Below are 19,403 nucleotides of genomic sequence, written 5' to 3'. Positions count from 1 at the left end.
CTCGTACACAAGTGCTCGCGGCAGCATTATTCCATCACACAAGAGATGGAAACAACCAAAACATCCACCACCTGGCGAACGGATAAACAGACTGGGTGGATACACGCACGTCCAGTGGAATCTTGTTCATCCATAAAAGAGAACGAAGCCCGGGCCCCAGTTGTCACATAGATGAACCTCAAAACCGGGAGGCTGTGGGAAAGAGGCCAGTCACAAAAGTCACACGGTGAGTGATTCCACTTACACGAAATGTCCAGAATAGACAAACCCACAGAGGCAAAAAGCACACCCCTGGTTGTCGGGGTTGACTATGTAGGTGACGCTCGTCTGAAATCCCATCGTGGTGACTGACAGCCGCATGACACCATATATGCACTCAGGCCGCTGAGGCTGTACACTCTAGAGTTGTTAAAGACTGAGTTTTCCTGCTGTATGAATTTTATGTCAATTTAAAAAAAATTTTTTTCACCCTCTCTCAAAGAAAATGATCGGATAGCTTAGTGACCCCTGTTGCCCTTCTTTAAAACTCCTCATTGGCTTCCCATCACACCAGGCATCCACCCCAAATTCCCTGCCAGGGCCTCTAAGGCCCCACATGGCCCCAGCCCTGTGACCTCTTTCTTCTACTTTCCTTCTACTTTCCCCCTTACTCCTACTCTCCCCCCACCTCCTGGCCTTCGCCCTGGCCTGTCCCTCAATCTGGCACGTTCTTTCCCACAGCTGGCTTCTCATCAGTCAAGTCTCTGTCCAAATGTATAAACACACACATACACACACACACACACACACACACACACACACACACACACACACACGGCCCTCTCTGACCGCCTCATCTAAAATACAGCTCCCAGGGGGTCCTAGGTTCCTCAGTTGGTATCCTATTAAGCATCGGCTCCTGATTTTGGCTCAGGTCATGATCTCAGGGTAATGAGACAGAGCCCCGAGCAGGGCTCTGCACTGGGCGTGGAGTCTGCTTAAGATTCTCTCTCTCTCCCTCTCCTTCTGCCCCTCTCCCACCCACAGGTGCACACGTGCGCTCATGCTCTCTCTAAAAACACAAATAAATAAGAATTTAAAAATAAAATAAATACAGCTCTCATCAATATCTCATCAATATCCCATCAATATCCCACCAACAGCTCCATCCCAATATCCTGCTTTATTTCTTCATAGGCCTAATGACCTTCCAAAAAGATACAGACTTTTTTTAAAAAACTGTTTACTTCTCTGTTGCCTTGTCACTCCAAGCAAGAGGAGGGGGATCTGGTCTGTCACGCCCACAGCTCTGAACATGCCTGCCATGAAGGACCTAATTGAGAAACACCTCCGGAAAGAATGGGTTTATCCAAGGACTTCCATAACACCTGAAATGCCACCTGCTACCTGGTCAGGTGTCCGGACCCCTAAGGGATCAGCCACACTCTGCAGGTGCTCAGGGAATTAATGAGCATTTTCTGGTTAGAGTGGCAAACCCCACCCTAGACTTGTCTAGAACCCCGAGGAAGCAGGAAGAATGATCCCGCCCCTTGAAGTCTGAAAGTCTTTCAGGGGTCACAAAGCACCCAGTGTTTACCCAGCAACCCACAAACAAACACAAAGGAGAGATCTAAGATTGTGTTGCTGATGGAGGCTAGGGTCCAAACTGGCCTCATAAAACCGCGCACTGGCAAACACCCTTCCATATGGTTTCTCACGACTGTGCAATCTGACCTGTTCTCCAGAACGAGACGGTTGCGGCTCGCACCTGCTCCTGCCTCTTCCCACGGGGACTTTCTTTTCAGGGGCAGTTAAAAATCTAAACAGGCGGGTGGTAGAGACCTCCTGCCCCTTGTCCTCCCTACTTTTGGCATCTCTGAGCTGCTCACACAGCAAGCAACTTACCCACTAGGAGTTTGACATCTCGGACTGTGAAATCGGGGTCAGGCATCCTGGAAAAAGAGGAGTACAGGTGTTTGCTGAGAGGCCAGAGACAATAGAGTTCGACCCAACTCTGGGGGCTGGGGAAGGCCATTTTCCAAGAGGGTTTTCACTCTTCCTTGCTCTCAGTTTGGGAACCCAAAATGACAACATCCAGAGGGAGAGTGATAGACCAGTCAATGTCCCAAGGGAGGGTCACTCTCCAACCCCTGAGCCCTTTCCTCATCCCGGTAGGCAAGCCAACCCCCTCACTCTCCCCGATATGAACTCAACACTGCTCCAGAAAAGATGCAGCACCCCACTCTTCAGGGGAAGACTGAATTGTGGTGTCAAGGGTAAGTCCCAGAGCTGGGCATTCAAACACCTGCATTCTTTTAGGGTGGGCAGCTCTCTCTGTGTCTCTTCTTCTAGCAAACACTCGCCATAAAAGGAATTGTATGGAGGGCTGCAGAGATCCCTTTAATCTCAAAGGGGAAAAAAAAAGACACACATCATTCCAATTCCAAGGATCTGGTAACACCGGCTATAAGGACAGTGATGACCTTCACTATTAATTAACAGTGATGTCAAAGGTTTGATTTCTACCCGAGGAACGAGGAACCAGACTCTTGAGCAAGCCTGGCAGGAGAGGCTGTGGAGGAGGCAAGCTGGGATGATAGCAGCCGGCTCCTCTCCACCCCTGCCCAAGGGACGGAAACCTGTTCTTCCAGCCTTCCTCCCGGATCTCTCCCCCACCCCACCTGGAGCTCTGACAGATGTCTAAGAGAATGTAAACCAAACAAGACACAGTGGGGGAGGCAGGTGCTGGGGTAGGCAGAGAAACAGAAGACTTGGAGCCTAGCATCAGAGGAACAGGCCCTCTACAGAAAAGAACCAATTTCCCATACAGTGGGAGTCTGAGTAGAAAAATATGTTTTTAGGTGTCCTGCCTCTGGGCTTAGTGACTGGCCAATCCCTTCACAGCTCAGGCCCTGCCTCAGTTTCCTAACTTGGGAGGGGGACACAATTCTCCTTAGGAACCCACTGCATGTAACTGGGGTGGGTCAGGGAAAAAAAGTCAACACTGTTTAAGTACCCTCTGTCCTCTCTGCCCAAATTCTCTGAAAAAGACCAATCTTTGGAGAGCTTTTCCCCCTTTGTCAGGCCTTGAACGAAGAGATACTCTCCCCATACAATGAAGAAAGATCCTTCTCTGTGACGAAAGGTGGGAAGAAGGGGAGAAGAAAATCTACCAGGGAGAGAGACATGGGAAGACGCAATTCGTTTCGCCAACTTACTTAATCCCCAGTCCATCCTTTTCTCGAAATATCAGGGGAACCCTGAGAGCTTCTCTCTGCACGTATTCATAGTTGAAATCTGTTTGGATATTGGAATTAAAACAGCTTGGTTAAGTCAGGAAGGAGCAGATGAGCCACGAACGATCGGTCGGAGGAAAGAACATGGGTTATAAGGTTCTACCAGGCTCCCTCGCTAGGGCAAGCGATCCCCGTCCAATGACAAGGAAATGGAGCAGGCCCAGGCCATGCCAACTATCAGCTCCTCTGCCTACTCAGTCATTCCCCGCATGCCCCACGGGTCAGAACTTGTCAATGAACAACCCAAGGCCAGGGAGGCTGGGGAGGGAGACTCACGAAAGAGCCCCGCACAGAAAAGGCCCCAGCCATCGCTGAGAAAGACGGACAGAGAAATGCACCCCAAGCTGAGCTCAGAAAGTAAAGGCAGTGCGAAATCCAAGAATGCCACCTGGGAGATCTGAAGCCCCAGAGAGGGGGCTGGGAAGAGGGTTCTCATTGTAGCTGAGCATCGGGGAAGATCTTATTGTAATATCCTGCATAGTGAAGGGGAGTGGGGGGGGTGCTGGTTTCCCTGGAAACTGTGTATTTGGTGCCAAAATAACTAGAGAACTGGGCACAGCTTTGTTGTCTTAATAGTGTAATTCTGCTCCAGCTACTGCCATCCTTGTCTCCACTGGGTAACAGACCCGGACGCTCCCCCCAGGTGAAGACAGGGTGAAGGGGGGCACAGCGAGGCCCAAAGCCAATTCACAAGGTAGTGCTCCGTCTCGGGCTTGTCTAGCATAGACCCCCAAATCCCTTATCGAAGGCCCCGAAGAGTGAAGGAGGCCTCCGTTTCAATGTTCCTCGAGTTCCAAAACCAGGGGATCTGACCCAACCTTACCCCAAAATATGGAATGGAGGGAGGCTGAGATAAACCATCACATCCCCAAATCCTCAGGTGAACCAAAGCAATCCACACGGACACAAGCCCTCCCTGGCAGGTCAGAGGAGAGACAGGAGAGACCACAGGCCTCGGGAGCCCCTGCCCCAGGGAAAAGGTTCATCAGGGCAGCTCAGTGGGGGAGGAGGCCAAGGCGACTCTACTCAGAGCAGAGGAAGAGAACAAAACCAGAGCTGGGGAAAGCCCTGACCTTAGCAGCTCAGATCCCCAGGGGCTCACAGTGAATGGGGATTCCTAAGGATTTAAAGGCAGAGAAGTTTAAGAAGCTTCTATTTTGAATCCAGGCTAAGGGCTCCTTCTGTTTCTAGCTCCTCCCTCGAAGTTTTTGGGCCAGATCTGAACTAACTACCAAATCGCTAGGGCCCTCTCCTTTGAAAAGAGCCTGGACAGATTTAAAGGCTCTCCCTAGCTGGAAGCCACCCCCCACGCACCCACACCCATACCCAAAGCCCGCCCACCACCCCCACTCTCCTCAGCTTCAACTTCCTCAAATGAGCTTGAGAAAACACTCAGATCTTGGGCTGAGAATTCCTCACCAATGACTAGGAAGAGTTTGCATGTTGTTTTCTCATAGGATCCACCAAACTCAGTAAAATGGGAAGGAAACCAAAGGAATTAAAATCCCATTTGCGCTAAGGAAATTTAAATGCAGTTGAGACTAGCACCACCAACCCCCCAGACCCTCTGCGTCAAGGTGCAACGCTGCTTTTCGCTCTTCGGACCTGGCGCTCTTCGGACCTGGCGGGCTGGAAGAAATGTCTTGTTCCCTCCCCCAACGACTACCCCCTACCACTGAAGCCCTGCACCCCAGGAAGCAGTGGGCACAAAAGAGAAACTTCAAAAATGCAAAGCCAGGACTGTCTCTTCTGGCGGCTAAACTACAGCCCCAGGCACTCAACCAGAACCTGGAGGGGGAAGCACTGTCCCCGTTGTCAGCTCACTGAGGGATGGAAGGTTTTCCAAGGGGCACAGGGGAGTCAACAAAATGAAAACGGTGTATTATAAAGGAAACCTGAATATCTAAGAGGAGGGGGAAAAAAAAAAAAAAAAAACAACTTAGAAACCCCAGAGAGCCCAGGGAAATAACTAGGTAGGCAGGGGCATCTCCAAAACCCCAACCCCACAGGCAGAACCACAGGTCACATAGGGCCTCTGGAGGCCTCAGACCCAAGCCAGAGCATCACCCCAACATTGGCAGGACAGCACCAGACACCTTTCTAATACTAGGGTCAGGGAGAAACTCAGGTCCTGAAGGTCTCAGGCTGGGATGGGACCCCAAGACCTCAGAGGTTTCCCCAACTTCTCTAAACTGGCAGGGCCTATAAGGGCCAGTGCTCTCAAGGTCTCAGGCTGAGAAGAGACTTTGTTCCCCAGAGGGGTACCCCCATTTTCACTTCAAACCACAGGGGTCAGCCCCAAGCCTGAGGGAGTAAAACTCTTCTTATCCCCAGTCCCTACTTCAAACTGTCAAGGCTGGAGGGTCAGAGGCCTCAGGCATAATTATGTGGGGGCACCAGCCAAAAGCTCTGAAACTCATCCAGCCCCTGCTCAAATCTGGCAGAGACCAGAAGGTTACAGGGTTCCGCAGACCCCAGGAGCTGAGGAGTCATCATTCAGGGACCCCAGCATCCCCAGCACCAGCTCTTAACTGGCAGGGCCTGAGATGGGACGGGGTTCGCGGGAGGCTTCAGGCCTAGGGGGGTCCTCATCCCAAAGCCCCAGGGGCACCTGAGCCCCTCTCCCAGTCAGGCAGCCGCACCTCATCCAGCACAAGGAGCCGGGCTGGCTCCGGGAGGGGTAGAATGCGGCGCACCCGCCCTCCCTCCGTCCACCCGTCAGTCCCCAGGTCCCTCGGACCGCTGGTCCCCTGGCTCTGCCCACCCTGCGGCCGCCTGTGGGCGCGGGCCGGGTCTAGGCCCACGCCCGGCCCCCGTTCCCGCCTGCCCTCCTCCTTCGCCACCCCACCCCACCCCCCCAGTGCTCGGCCTCGTTTCGTCACCGGATCCCCTGGAATGGGGGACGCGGGCGCGAAATACGAACCCAGCCACCGGCAGCTCCCTCCCCACGTGCGCTCGGCCCGCGGCGCGGAGGGCAGCCCGAGGAGGGGGCGCCTCACCTTTGCCCTCCATGGCGTGCACGAAGTCCCCCTGGTACAGCTGACTGCGCAGCTTCTCCTCCAGGCTGAAGCCGCGGACGCTGACGATCTCCTCCACGTCCGACAAGTCCTCGTTCTCGTCGTATCTCTGGCGGTCAATCGGACGCTGCGGGGACCCAAACCAGAGAGCCCGAGGCATTATTGGGGGAACTGGGGGTCGCCTCTTACCCTAGGCCCAGCTCAAGCAGGTGCAGGAGTTGCGCGCCCCCCGCACCCCACCACTGCGACCCGAGCAACTTTGCGCAAATGCCAAAGATGCTGAAAATCAAGATAACGAGAGGGGCCCGCACCCCGGGGTCTGGCCGTGCCCTACGCAGGACACTCCCCTCCTGCATCTTTGGAGGCCGTGGAAAGGACATCTGGGGGGCTCTCCCTGGCTCCCCCACCCCCGATAGGTGTTGAGTTTTGCCCACTCGGCCGGGAGCCTGGTTATGTAACCCGCGAAGGGGGCTCCGCGCACAGGCTGGCAGGGCATTTGTAGGCCCCGGGAGGAGCCGCCGCAGAGCCCTGCTCGGCGCTAACAGTAGCCCCGGCGGCCGCCGCGGCAGAGCCGGGAAGCCGGAACCGGGGGCCGGCGGCATTTCTAAGACTGGAGCCGCCCCCGAGCTACTCGGGAAGCTGGAAAGCTGAAATGGAAGGGCTGAGACCCCAGCCGCCCCCGCCGACCGCCCGCCAATGCTAGAAGAAGAGGTGGAGGGGGAGGTCGGGGCTTGGGAGGGGGAGAGGCAGACGGCCCGCCACAAAGCTCCCATCGGAGACCCCAAAACGCACCAGCAGCTGCCTCATCTCCCCACAAGCGCGCGCGCACACTCACTTCCTAAGGAGACTCCCCCACCACTCCCCGCATCCCTGCCTCCTCCCTCAACCGCCCAGCGCCGGGCCCTGCAGCCCCCCAGATTCCGGGCGAACCCCGAGCCCGCTCAGCCTCTCTCCAACGCCTTTCCCCGCTACCACCTCCCCACTCAAGTGTCTGAGACTCTGAGCCTCACAAGGGACTGGAGGAGTAAGCTGCTTGCTTCCTTTTGCATGCAATTTATTATATTTTTTCCGGTCCTCTTGCAAAATACAGAAAAGGAAAGAAAAGGCAGCAAGAAACAACAACAACCAAAAAAAAAAAAAAAAAAAAGATCTATCATTACCAGATACAGATTTGGAAAAAAAAAAAAAAAAAAAGCTACACACCAATCTTCTTCCAGAGTCTTTCTCTGCCTCCATTTTTTTAGGAGAGTTCACCAATTAATTGTCAACACTCCTGCCCCCTGCATTTTGGCGGAGGGGGGAAGGAGGGAAGACCAAAGAAAACAAACCAAAAAATAAATAAATAAAGCAAGCCACAGCCGAGATCTACAAAGTTTTGCACCAACACTTAAGCAGATCCGTTTGCAAAGTCCTAGGAAACCATTTTCAGCAGTTGTGGGGGGGGGAGGCGTCGACGTCATAATCCCCGGAACGTAAACATTGTTGCCGATCGCGCTCTGAGCCCGCGGCCGGGCTAGTGGAGGGGGCACTCGGCCCGGGATAGGGGGGGCGGGGGCGGCTGCCCGAGGAGGTGTGGGGCGGGGAGGGTGCCCGGGAGGCACCGGGCGCCGTTAGCGCCCTGGCATCGCTGTTTTGTTGTTGGGTCACGAGTGCGCCTTGCACGCAGGCGCCGCCGCCGCCCGGGAGTTGTGTGCAGAGCTGACTTTTGGAGGGCTGAGTTGCAGGCGGCGGGCGCATCCCGGAGATGGCGGGGCAGGGAGGGAGGGAAGGAGGAGGGGGTGGGGAGGGAGGTGCAGATTTGCACGGCTGGCCTCAGCGGGAGGCGCGGAAATGCAAGCCGAGCTTGCTGGCTAGAAAGCCCCCGAGGGCTGGCACCCCGAAAAACGACCCCCCACCTCAATCCCTGCCCCCATTGCCCACGGTCCCCACGGGCCACCCCTCTTCCTCTTCCTTCATCCACCCCACCCCTTTACCTACGTGGCCGACCCAAATTCAAAGAGCTTTGTATATATAATTTTTTTTTTCCTGCTGCATGTCTTGTTTTTTGGGGGGGTGGCGGGGAGCGATCCTCTCCAGACCCCCATATGAGGACCTGCCATATGGAGAAGGCATCTGGGGGCTCAGGAAGAATTTAGCGCAGCTCCATACCTGTACGGACTGCATAACTTTTAAACTCCCGGACTCAAAAGATAATGGACCCACACAAACGCAGGTACAGGAAATACATCCAGACCAGAGCCTTTCCAGAGCCGAGCTGACCGGAAGACGTTGCCTTTCATTCATTCATCCTGCCCGCATCTGTGGAGTCCTTCACTAGGCGACGAGCCCTGGAACAGAAGTTGGACAGTTTTTAAAGGTCCCTGCGCTCGCCAAGAGAAGGAAATAGATGCTCAGGAGTGAAACACCGAGAGAATCCGATCTGGCGCCTCCTAACGCAGCTGGCAAGCAGGCGAAGGGTAAGCCCTTATTGGCCGTTTATAGGAGAAAAGTCGGTGGAAAGGTGCAAGGCGCTCTGGGGTGAGGCGCGGGGACCTTTGGGTGCCCCTTGATGAGTTCTTAGGAATTCTTGGCAGAGGGACTGATTCTCTCTTGCTTTCCCTCAGTATACCTGGTTGGCCGTGACCATCCCTAAAAGTGAAATCCTAAAAGCGGCTGTCCTGTAATTAATTCCATTATGAACAACAGTCAGGTCAGCTCTGATTATGAGAAAAGCTGGCCCTAAACATTCCTCCAAGTCCAACTAGGCCTGCTCTTTGGGATAACGATCAGGAGGAGATGAGGACAGGGCACAGCTCCATTAAAAGAACATAGATGCTCATAGCAGTCTTGGCCAAAAAAAACTTAACATATTTTTATTTCTGCCATTAAGCCTCAGTCATTTTGCAGATAGAGAAACTGAGGCTCAGAGACACGATCGGTCGCGGTGGTTCCTCTGCTCCAAGCCAATATCCTCCCTAGTGGACACACCATTCAGATGTGTGGAGAGGATGTGGCTTCCCCATCAGAGATCGGATGTGAACCATCACCTCTGTATTGGTCACCCTAAAAGACAGCTTCCCCCTCACACACCTTAAAGTTTCCTGTCCCGTCCCGTCTTTCTATATTCTTTACCACCCACCCCTAAAAACTGTTGTTTTTTTTTTTTAAAGTTTGTTTTAATCCCAGTCCTCTAGATGGCAAATACCAAAACATTTCAGCTTAGTGGGAGTGAGGAGGTTTTGCCCTCAGCCTCTGTCAAGAACCAGGGGCCATCTCACTAGTTTCTCTCACAGAAGACCCCTTGAAGAATAAGAGTCTTGTTATAGGACTCATGTTACAAATGAGGAAACCGAGTCTCAGAAAGGCAAAGCCGTTCAAGGCCACAAGCTTGTAAGTGACTTTCATCACAGCCTTTATGGATACTGACCACCTTCCTTGTTCCCACATAATGAAATGAACATGTTCAAAGGAGGGTCTCTGCAGCTGGCGGGTCAGGAAAAGGAAGTTAAGTGCCATAAGGCAAAACCAAAACAGAATGCTTCATCCCAATTCTCCTTTGCTCCCAGAGACACTTCTCTCCCCATGTGGCCTCAGGGTGTCCCCAAACGCTGGTGTCAGGAAAAGATCCGATGGCAAGCACCTCAGTGCCAAAAGTCAAGTCCATATATCACCCCAATGGGGAGTTCCTGGCCTGTCAGAGTGGGAAGGGTTTGAGTAGTCACCTAATTTAATCCCTTCTCTTTACAAACCCTGAGGAAACTACAGACCAGAGAGAAGAATGGGCCAACCCGGGTGTGTGTTCCCTCGGACTCCCCCAGAATGCCTATCCTACCTTCTGGTCCTAAGTGGTCACTCAGTAAATGTTGGGCTCTTGATGGATCACCTTCCCCAGCGATATTTGCATTTTCCCTTTATCAGTAATTGGCAGATGAAAGGCTTTGTCCTCCTGTTGAAAGAATTCCAGGCATTTGCTCCAAGTGGGGGAGGAGGTTATTTTGGGCCAAAGGGGGATGGGCCAAGACCCTTGAGCTCCTAGTGCTGGCTAATTGTCCCAGAGGCGTGGGCAGTAGGTGAGAAAGGGGAGGGGAGATGAAGGTGCTTCTCCAAGAGAGGTATTATTTCTTGCAGGGGAAAAAAAAAAAAAAAAAAGACCAGGCCAGTTGTATTTTAAACTTAGTAATAATGACTTCCCGGACCCTCCTTCTCATTCTTACTAAAGACCCAGTCAAACCCTGGCTGTGTTGGCCCCATTCATTCATTTCTTCATTCATCAAAGGTTGATTGAGCAGCTCTGTGCTTTAACACACAGGGGATATGGAAGAACCAGTTTTGATTGTAGACATACTCCGGCCTGGACAGGGACTGGACAGACGGCTCCCAGGGGAGTTAGGAATCCCCAAGATTTTAAAAACTGTTAGAAACTGAAGCTGGGGGCGCCTGGGTGGCTCAGTGGGTTAAGCCGCTGCCTTCGGCTCAGGTCATGATCCCAGGTCCTGGGTTCAAGCCCCGCATCGGGCTCTCTGCTCAGCAGGGAGCCTGCTTCCTCCTCTCTCTCTGCCTGCCTCTCTGCCTACTTGTGATTTCTCTCTGTCAAATAAATAAATAAAATCTTAAAAAAAAAAAAAGAAACTGAAGCTGTTCTCACCCTCATACATAATTATAAGAGCTCCGGATTTCTGAGTGCCTACCATGTCTTTAAGCAAAGTCATTCATGTTTGTTACTGTCTTGAATCTTTCCCAAAGCCCTATTGAGGGAGGGTCTATAATTCCCCACCGCTATGGCTGAGGCTCGAAGAGAGGTCAAGGTACTTGCCTAAATTTTACAGCCGTAAAATAAGAGACAGGATCTGCACCCAGGGTTTGCAGGAATCCAGAGCTCACACGGTTTACCACTCACTATGCCCCCCTTTCAGGGCTGTCCCTTAGGACATGGTCATAGAAACATTCTATGTCTGTGCTGTCCAATGCAGCAGCCTCTAGCCACATGTGGGTAGTGAGATTAAGAAAATGAATGTTAAATTTTATTTAATTTTAATTAAAATTTAAATAGTTGTACATAGCTGGTGTCTGTTATCGGGCAGTGCAACCTTACGGTGTTTTCCAGAATTTGTCTTAACTCACCTACCAGACTAGATACATCTCAGAGTCTGATTTGGCACTGTGTCTCTATAATCAACCTTCTGGAAATATTTGTGGAATGAACGAAGGGACCCTGAGAAAATGAAGTATTGGAATGATGGGTGGGGGAAGGGGAAACGGGTGGGGGACTGCAAAGGTTTCCTTGAAGGGACCATGTGAGTGTTCGCAGTGCTGTTCCTTAAACCACTCACTCTGTGGGTCTGCCAAGAGCTTAGCACGGTGGGCACATGGGGATACTGGTTAGATACAAGATTGTCCCACCTGCCCGGATCTGACAAATAGACTTTTCAAGGACAGATAAGTGGTGTTGGGACAGGAAGCCTTAGAAATGGGTAACCACTTCCTGATATATATCCTGCTGATAGACACAAAAACAAAGATGCAATCCATTGTAGCCCTGTTTGCAACAGAAAGAGACTGAAAAGGATCCCAAAGTTGGGGAACTGATTAAATAATTCTTGGACCATTTGTCCATTGAAATGTTACCAAATCATCAAGAAGAATAAGGTAGTTCTGTATATACTGATGAGGATGACTTAATGATATCCTTACATTAACACAGAACAGAGGTACCTGGGTGGCTCCATCGGTTAAGCATCTACCTTCCTTTCCAGTCACCATCTCAAGGCCCTGGGATCCAGCCTGTGTCAGGCTGCCTGTCCAGCAGGGAGTTTGATTCTCCCTCTGCGCCTCCCCCTGCTCATGCTTGCTCTCTCTCTCTTTTCCAAATAAATAAAATCTTAAAAAAAAAAAAATTAACACAAAACAGAACAAGGTGCAGAATACTTACAGTGAATTGTGCTGACCACTTACATCAACCAAAGGGGACAAATTTATATCTACATTTATTCTTTTGGATGTACAGGCTTTCTTTGGAAAGAAATAGAACCAAAAAATGGGGGCGGGGAGAGAGACTGGGAAAACAGAAGGGAACGTATTCTTTGGTACAATGTGACATTTTTAACACATGTATGCATTAGAGTTGCCTGACTTGGGACCTTATAGACTTAATTTCATTTTCTAAGGTGTAGTACCTTTTGAATTTTATACTATGTACCTGTATTATCCTGCTCAAACAGGAATTTGATTTTATTCATTCTTTTTAACACTATAAGTCTCAAAATCAAGTAAATCTAAACCACTAAATATTGTGTGGGTATATATACATAAGAGTAAGGCGCAAGTAAAAGCAAAAGAATGATTAACACAAAGTGCAGAAAAGACTCCACTCTAGAACAGGGAATGTGAACAGAGAAGGGGCAGGTGATTTTCCATCTCTTAATCTAGATGGTGGGTACCTGAATGTAATTCTTCAAAACGAACTTTAGAATTTTACAAATTCTATTGTACTTCTGAAATATTCCACGACTTAAAAATTGTTTTAAAATTTCTTCCAGTCTTGGGGCTCCTGCCTGGCTCTGTCAGTAGAGCACGTGACTCTTATCTCCTGGTTATTAGTTCAAGCCCCACTTTCGGTGTAGAGATGACTTAAAATAAAAATCTTTTTTAAAAAATTGCTTTGTCTTTCTCCTGTATCTCTGCCCAACCACCCAGTTTCACTCCTTCACATTCCCACCCCTCGGAAAACTTGTTAGCAATGTCCTTTGGGGATCCTATCAGAAATAGTTTTTGCATTTATACACATCTGTATATTTTCTATTATGACGATGTCACACAAATATACCCACTGTCCTTTCCTTCATCACTTAATACGATCTTGGAGATTTTCCCATATACTATCTGTAGAACTGAATCATTCTAAAATATTAGGTAAGGGTGAGGTAAATCTGAATGTCATGATTCAGAAAAAGTTCAAGATTGGCTAAGAAAAAAAGTCAGAATAATGTACATGTTGTGATCCCACTTAAGTAAAAAAAAAAAAAAAAAAAAAAGGAAGAAGAAGAAGGAAGAAGAAGCATTTCAGTGGACCAGCAAACCATTATGTTTGATCACTTCTGAGGAGAGAGAAAATTTTGAGGGGTTTATACACAGACCATCTCATGCATTACTTGCCCTTTTAAATTTATCAGGTATTTCAAGCATAAAGAAAGGCATCGAAATTAAATATACGAAATATACCAAGGACTTGTCTATTCACCTCCTAGCTTTGCCAAATCCTAGATTTTTGCCATATTTTGTATTATGTTTGCAATTTAAAAAATATTTTGGGGACCCACAGACCATACTTTTTCCATTAGAGTGATTGGCGTTCCCAAAGACCTTTTTTTTTTTTTTTAATGTTTTAATTTTTTCACCAGTGCTGTGTAGATGGAATTACCAGAGTCAGAGCAGCTTACATATAGCCTGAGTGTCTGGCTTTGGGCATTTTGGGAAGACTTCGGGTCTAAAGTTCTGCATCTTCCCGTGCTAGGACCCGAAGGAAACTTGAAAATAACAGGTGAGTTAATTAAGGGGTTAACTCCAGGAGGAGAGTCATAAAAGTTCAAAGATACTCCGAAAACTTGCATCTTTCGATTGATGGACAAATGCATTAACCAATGGAAATCAAAACCCAGGCATTACTTCATCATGCTAAATTATCATTGGCTGCCAGTCCCCGAGGGCCGGACCGCAGGGCTGGCGGTTAACCCTTTCAGGGATGATTTTTGCCCTCGACAATTTTATTTTGAAAGATGAAGTAGGAACAGATGAAAAGCCTAGATAGGTCCTCAGACCTTCAAGTGTCGCCTTTGGATCTCACCCCAGCAGGTAGAGTTTCCCACCCACAAAAGAACACCCCGGGGACAAGTTTCCTGGAGAGAAAGTTTTGAACTTTTAAAATGGGGAATCAGCTGACCTTGCTTGGCGAGAAGAGAGGGGAGGGGAGAAGTTTGATTCACTTTTTGTCCTGTCAGAACAGAGACCAGTGTTGGAGACGATTCCATTAATCTTGCAGAGCGATCAGTCACTGAGAGGATTGAATTGCATTTCCTGCCCCAAAGACGTAGAGACCGATGACCTTTGCAGCAGCCCTCAGACCCCCAGTTCACAGCTGGAGAGAGGATGTGTCAGCATTTACTTTCGGGTCTCACCCTGCCCTTTGTTCAAAATTCAAACTCTGTGTTCAGGCTGCTGCCGGCCTGGCCTTTTTGTCGTTGATGCTGTCGATTTTTTTTTTTTTTTTTTTAAACCTCCCACGTCTTGCAACTTCTGAGAAACTCTCTATTTAGCAAAAGATAGTATCTGGAAGTACCCCCAGAGGGGGAATCAAAATAGACAGGAGGAAATTTTAAGAGAGGCCATTGGGCCTCTTAGCTTTCTTTACTGCCCCTTCCTGGGCTCCGCTGCGAGTTGAACGGGATGGAGGCACTGGGTCTACCTGAGTTAACAAGAATGCCTCCTGTGGCCATGCTCGATTACAAAAAAAGCTTTCACATGCATTACCTTGGGTAAAAAGGAACTGCTGGAACAAAAGCATCTCCATAAAAGGACATTCTAAATTTCCAGATTTGGTGAGCTAGACGACCTTGGACAAGGTGCCCAAACCGAGCCTCAGTTATCCCATCTATAAAATGGGGGTCATGTCTACCATCTAAGAGTTCTATGAGGATTCAATGAACCAGTGTTCTACAACCGGGCGGTTGGTAAATGCTGTCTCTTTGTTAAAATGAAGTCGACCTTCTGGACTTCATATCCCTAACTAGTTCTCGATCTGGATGGGGGAAAAATGTTTTCCTCCAAGGGGAAGGACGGAATATTCCTAAGGATGGAATATCCCTGCTTTTCTATCCAACATCGGTTCCCTCCCCAATAAGCCTTCAAAGTCTGACTGCCCTCAACTCTTTTGAGTTCTTGGAATAAACCTGCTTTCTCTCCCCCAGACCTTTGCATATGGTGATCCTTCCACTGGGAGCAGTCAATCCTGCCTGCCCTCCTCTCCATAGCTCTCACCCTCTTGGAATCAGCTTTGCTGTCTTTTTCCTGATCTGCTCATAATGCTTATCATATTATCTTATTGCTGCCTATGCTCTAGGCTCATGGGAGTCCTGGGAGTGTAGGGACCCTGTCTGCCTCATGGATGTATCTCCTACCTAGCACGGTGCCAGCACCCAGTGGTTTTGTTGTTGTTGTGTGAGGGTTTTTTGCACCCCATTTAAAGGTACATGTCTAAGGATACCTGTCTGGCTCAGTCAGTAGAGCCTGTGACTCTTAATCTCCGGGTGGTAAATTCAAGCCCTACACTGGGTGTGGAGCCTACTTTAAAAAAAAAAAAAAAAAAAAAAAGGAAAGAAAAGAGGGGCACCTGGGTGGCTCAGTGGGTTAAAGCCTCTGCCTTCAGCTCAGTTCATGATCCCAGGGTCCTGGGATCGAGCCCCGCATCAGGCTCTCTGCTCAGCAGGGAGCCTGCTTCCTCCTCCCTCTCTCTCTCTCTCTCTCTCTCTGCCTGCCTCTCTGCCTACTTGTGATCTCTGTCAAATGAATAAAATCTTAAAAAAAGAAAAGAAAAGAAAAGAAAAGTGCTTTTCTAATGAAAGTCCTGAGTCCCTACTGTGCCTCCCTTAGTCTCCAAATTCCTCACCCCTCCAGAGATCTAGGAGTAACAGTACTGAGATCTTTCTTTTATCCTAGCTAGCCATTATAACATCCTTTGCAGATGGAATCTGTGGCTTTTGCCCTCCTTGAAATGACCTTCATTAATTGACCCTTTGCTTACTGAGTAGCACTCAGATACACACAGAGGGCTCCCTTTGTAGGAAAGCCTCCTCTTCACCCCATAGCATCTTTTCAGGGCAGAGAGCAGGCCTTTTTCTCCCTGGTGAGGCTAGGATGGACAGTTGGCTCTTAACCCCAGCCCAAGGAGAGAAATCTGAAACCAACCCTTGCAAACTGAGAGCAGTTGAGTTTGCCCAGTTTACCCTAGTGCAAAACTCTCATTCAGAATACTTCTCACAATTATAATAAAATACGAAAGTGTTAGCAGCCCATTGTCTGGGTCTCTCTTTAAAAGGAAAAGTCCCTGGGGCGTCTGACTAGCTCAGTCCATAATGCACAGGACTCTTAATCTCAGGATCATGAGTTCAAGCCCCACTTTGGGTTTAGAGATTTTTTTTTTTCTTCAAGATTTTATTTATTTGACAGACAGAGATCACAGGTAGACAGAGAGAGAGGAAGGGAAGCAGGCTCCCTGCTGAGCAGAGAGCCCAATGCAGGGCTCAATCCCAGGACCCTGAAATCACAACCCAAGCTGAAGGCAGAGGCTTTAACCCACTGAGCCACCCAGGCACCCCTAGAGATTATTTTTTTAAAAAACATTTTTTTTAGGAAAAAAAAGGAAAAGTCCCTGAGGTGACTGACCTTGGTCTTATTTACTGCTTATCCCCTAGGGCCTGGCTCATAAAATACTTAATCTCTCGAATGAATGAATGAATTTGTCTAAGGAATGAATTCCTCAAACTCCCAAATAAGTGTATTTTCAGCTTGATTAAATCTTAAAGTGTACCTCTTTGAAAAAGTTGCAAAGATTCTAAGAGGCCCTCTTAAAGTGCAACAATGTGAAGTTGTTCCTCGGGGAGGTGGTAATCTACCTTTCTAGCTCCAAAGCCCAGGTTCTCCCCTACTCTTTTCCAGACTGCATCCCAGATCCACGAGATCTGCTGGGCAGAAACCGAGGGAGCCAGCTGTCATCGCCCGCAGCTGAGGCCTGAGAACGCGCACCCTGCGTGCTCGCCGCGGACCCCCTTGTCTGGGAGGCCGCTATCTGCACGTGAACTGGGCTTCCCCAGGGCGAGGCGACATATCATGGTCACTTGCCACTTGCTATCCCAGCTTAAGGGCCTGGAGTCCCGACACCCGGAGCCGAAGGGGGCGGGGCACAGAGCGGGCTGTGGGGGCGGGGCAGGGGCCGGTAGGCACCCCCAGAATAACCTCCTGTGCCTTAGACTTCTGCTCCCTACCTCGGGAATCCATTCGTCAGCCTGCACCTTGACATCAACCTCTGCATCCGCGTCTCCCACCGCTAATCGTGCTTAATGTATGCCCTGGGCACCGCCAGGACCGGTCAGCATAATTTTGGGAGTCCTCACTTGCCTGGGTCAACTTACCCGCCTGCTCGAAAAGTTGGATGCTCCTTCCAGAGTCCCGACTTCTCAGCCTGGGAGCTGTGTGCTGTGGATAAGTGACTTCACCAAGTGAATCTCATTATCATTTCTACGGTGGGAAAATAATAGATGTTTGGGAGAATGAAATGAGACCACAGAAACCCCAGTCATTACGCGCCGTAGTTCCCTTTTCTGCTTTCGTTTTCTCTGTAGCACTGGTCACCATATATCACATTTTATTTGTTGTTTTCTCCTCCCACTAGGATGACAACGCCACAAAGTAGCAATTTTAATCTCTTTTGTCCACCTCTGTAACCCCACACATGTCAATTAGAGCTTGGCCCACGAGAGTCTCAGTAAATATTTGTTGAATAAATGAATGGATGATATAAAGTGACTGGCGCTCAGTAAGTACCCCATCATGGGGTAGCTATTGCTAATTTATTATTGTGATTAAGTACTCTGTCTCGGGAGTCCAACTGAAAGCAGTATAATAAGGGAGGGAGAAATTTAGCATCATGGTAGGATGTTGGCATTCTGGCTGAGAAATCCTGTCGGCTCCATTTACTAGCTGTGTGATCTGGAAGAAGTGACTTCACTTTTCTAAGGCTGTTTCCTCACCTGTAAAATGGAGGTAATCACAGTGCCTCCCTGGTAGGATGCGAAGGTAGGATAAGATGGTAACGGTAAAGCATTTAGTAGAGTGCCTGCCGCATAATAAATGCTCAATAAACAATGATCAGCATTCCTCATTATAGTAGTACTCACACTAGAGGTGACATCTAAGTCAATTAAACCATTGCTAAGCACTCACATATGTCCGGGTCTAGCAGGCTCAATAAATGTTTATTGACCTCCCTCTGTGAGCTCCTCAAGGAAAGAGATTGTGTTTACATTGTCCTGATTTTGGCCTGCAGTAGGTAGACAGAGACATGCTCCAAAAAAATCATATTCTAGACTCAAATATGAGTAAAAACGTAGAACAGCTACTAGATTCATAATGCCCGTGGCCTACTAGGTGCCAGGCACAGTGTTGGATGCTGGAGATATGGCAACAAGCTTAAAACAAACATGGTGGCTACCCCTTTCAGGCTGGTGAAACTTCACACAGTTGACTGACTTTGTGTCGATCGTTGCTCAGACAGATGGAACATTGCAACTGCGAAGTGTATCACAACAGAGAGGGACACAAGGCTCTGGGGTATATAATGTGGGTCTGGAGAAGATGGGATTGACCTGGGCTGGGCTTGAGGAGGGAAGAGCTGAGCGCTGTGGAAAGCAGAGGTCTTAGCTAGGCTGAGAGTAGGGGAAGTGTTCTCAGCAGAAAAAATAGCAGATGCGAAGGTCTCGTGATGGGGGAGCATATGAGCTAAAGGAACTGAAAGAAGGCCTAGTGACCCCAGTACAGTGAGCTGAGGGCAGGGGCCCGGGGAGAAATCAACTGGGAAAGTAAGTCAGCACTTTGGAAATTAAGTGGGCCATGTATATGGTAAAGCAGAAGGAGTGTGCAACCTAGAATCCAACAGTTCCAGTTCTAGGAACATTCTAGAAAATTAGCCACGAGGGCCCCGGGAGGCATGAGTGAGGATGTCAGCCCGCGCTGCATTATATGCAGTCTCAAAAAAATGGGATTTACATGACTCGTTTCCCCCCACACACACACACTCTTATTTCCCTCTGTTTCCCCAGCATTCAGCATTGGGGCTTGTCCCTCTAGGGGTCAAAACATTGTTGAAGAAATAAACAAAGGTGAGACTACGATAGGGTAGTTCAGCCCAGCCCCCGGGCCCCTGACATCTCTGATGGGCGATCCATCCATCGGGAAGATCGCATCAGAACTTCCAATGAGGGGCGCCTGGGTGGCTCAGTGGGTTGAGCCTCTGCCTTTGGCTCAGGTCGTAATCTCAGGGTCCTGGGATCGAGCCCTGCATTGGGCTCCCTGCTCAGCAGGGAGC

At 49.4% G+C, this 19,403-nt stretch overlaps 1 protein-coding gene and 1 long non-coding RNA gene across 2 annotated transcripts in view; one reads left to right on the top strand and one right to left on the bottom strand.

Moving 5' to 3' along the window:
• KDM2B (lysine demethylase 2B) overlaps positions 1–8,061 on the bottom strand; it is a 123,644-nt gene extending 115,583 nt beyond the window's left edge. The window contains 5 exon segments of the mRNA XM_047698543.1: positions 1,885–1,931; positions 3,198–3,276; positions 6,275–6,419; positions 7,678–7,734; positions 7,736–8,061. Of these exon segments, the coding sequence (XP_047554499.1) occupies positions 1,885–1,931; positions 3,198–3,276; positions 6,275–6,419; positions 7,678–7,734; positions 7,736–8,029 (622 nt within the window). The 5' untranslated portion in view covers positions 8,030–8,061.
• Positions 8,062–13,863: 5,802 nt separating this feature from the next.
• Positions 13,864–19,072, top strand: LOC125082680 (uncharacterized). The gene is made up of 3 exons (XR_007122038.1): positions 13,864–14,119; positions 14,858–14,994; positions 16,979–19,072. It is a non-coding gene; the product is annotated as an uncharacterized LOC125082680 (long non-coding RNA).
• Positions 19,073–19,403: the final 331 nt, after the last annotated feature.

This window comes from Lutra lutra, chromosome 12, assembly GCF_902655055.1.
Source record: "Lutra lutra chromosome 12, mLutLut1.2, whole genome shotgun sequence".
NCBI classification, from domain to species: domain Eukaryota; kingdom Metazoa; phylum Chordata; class Mammalia; order Carnivora; family Mustelidae; genus Lutra; species Lutra lutra.
Note: the sequence above shows the minus strand (reverse complement) of the source record. Positions and strands in the feature narration are given on the sequence as shown.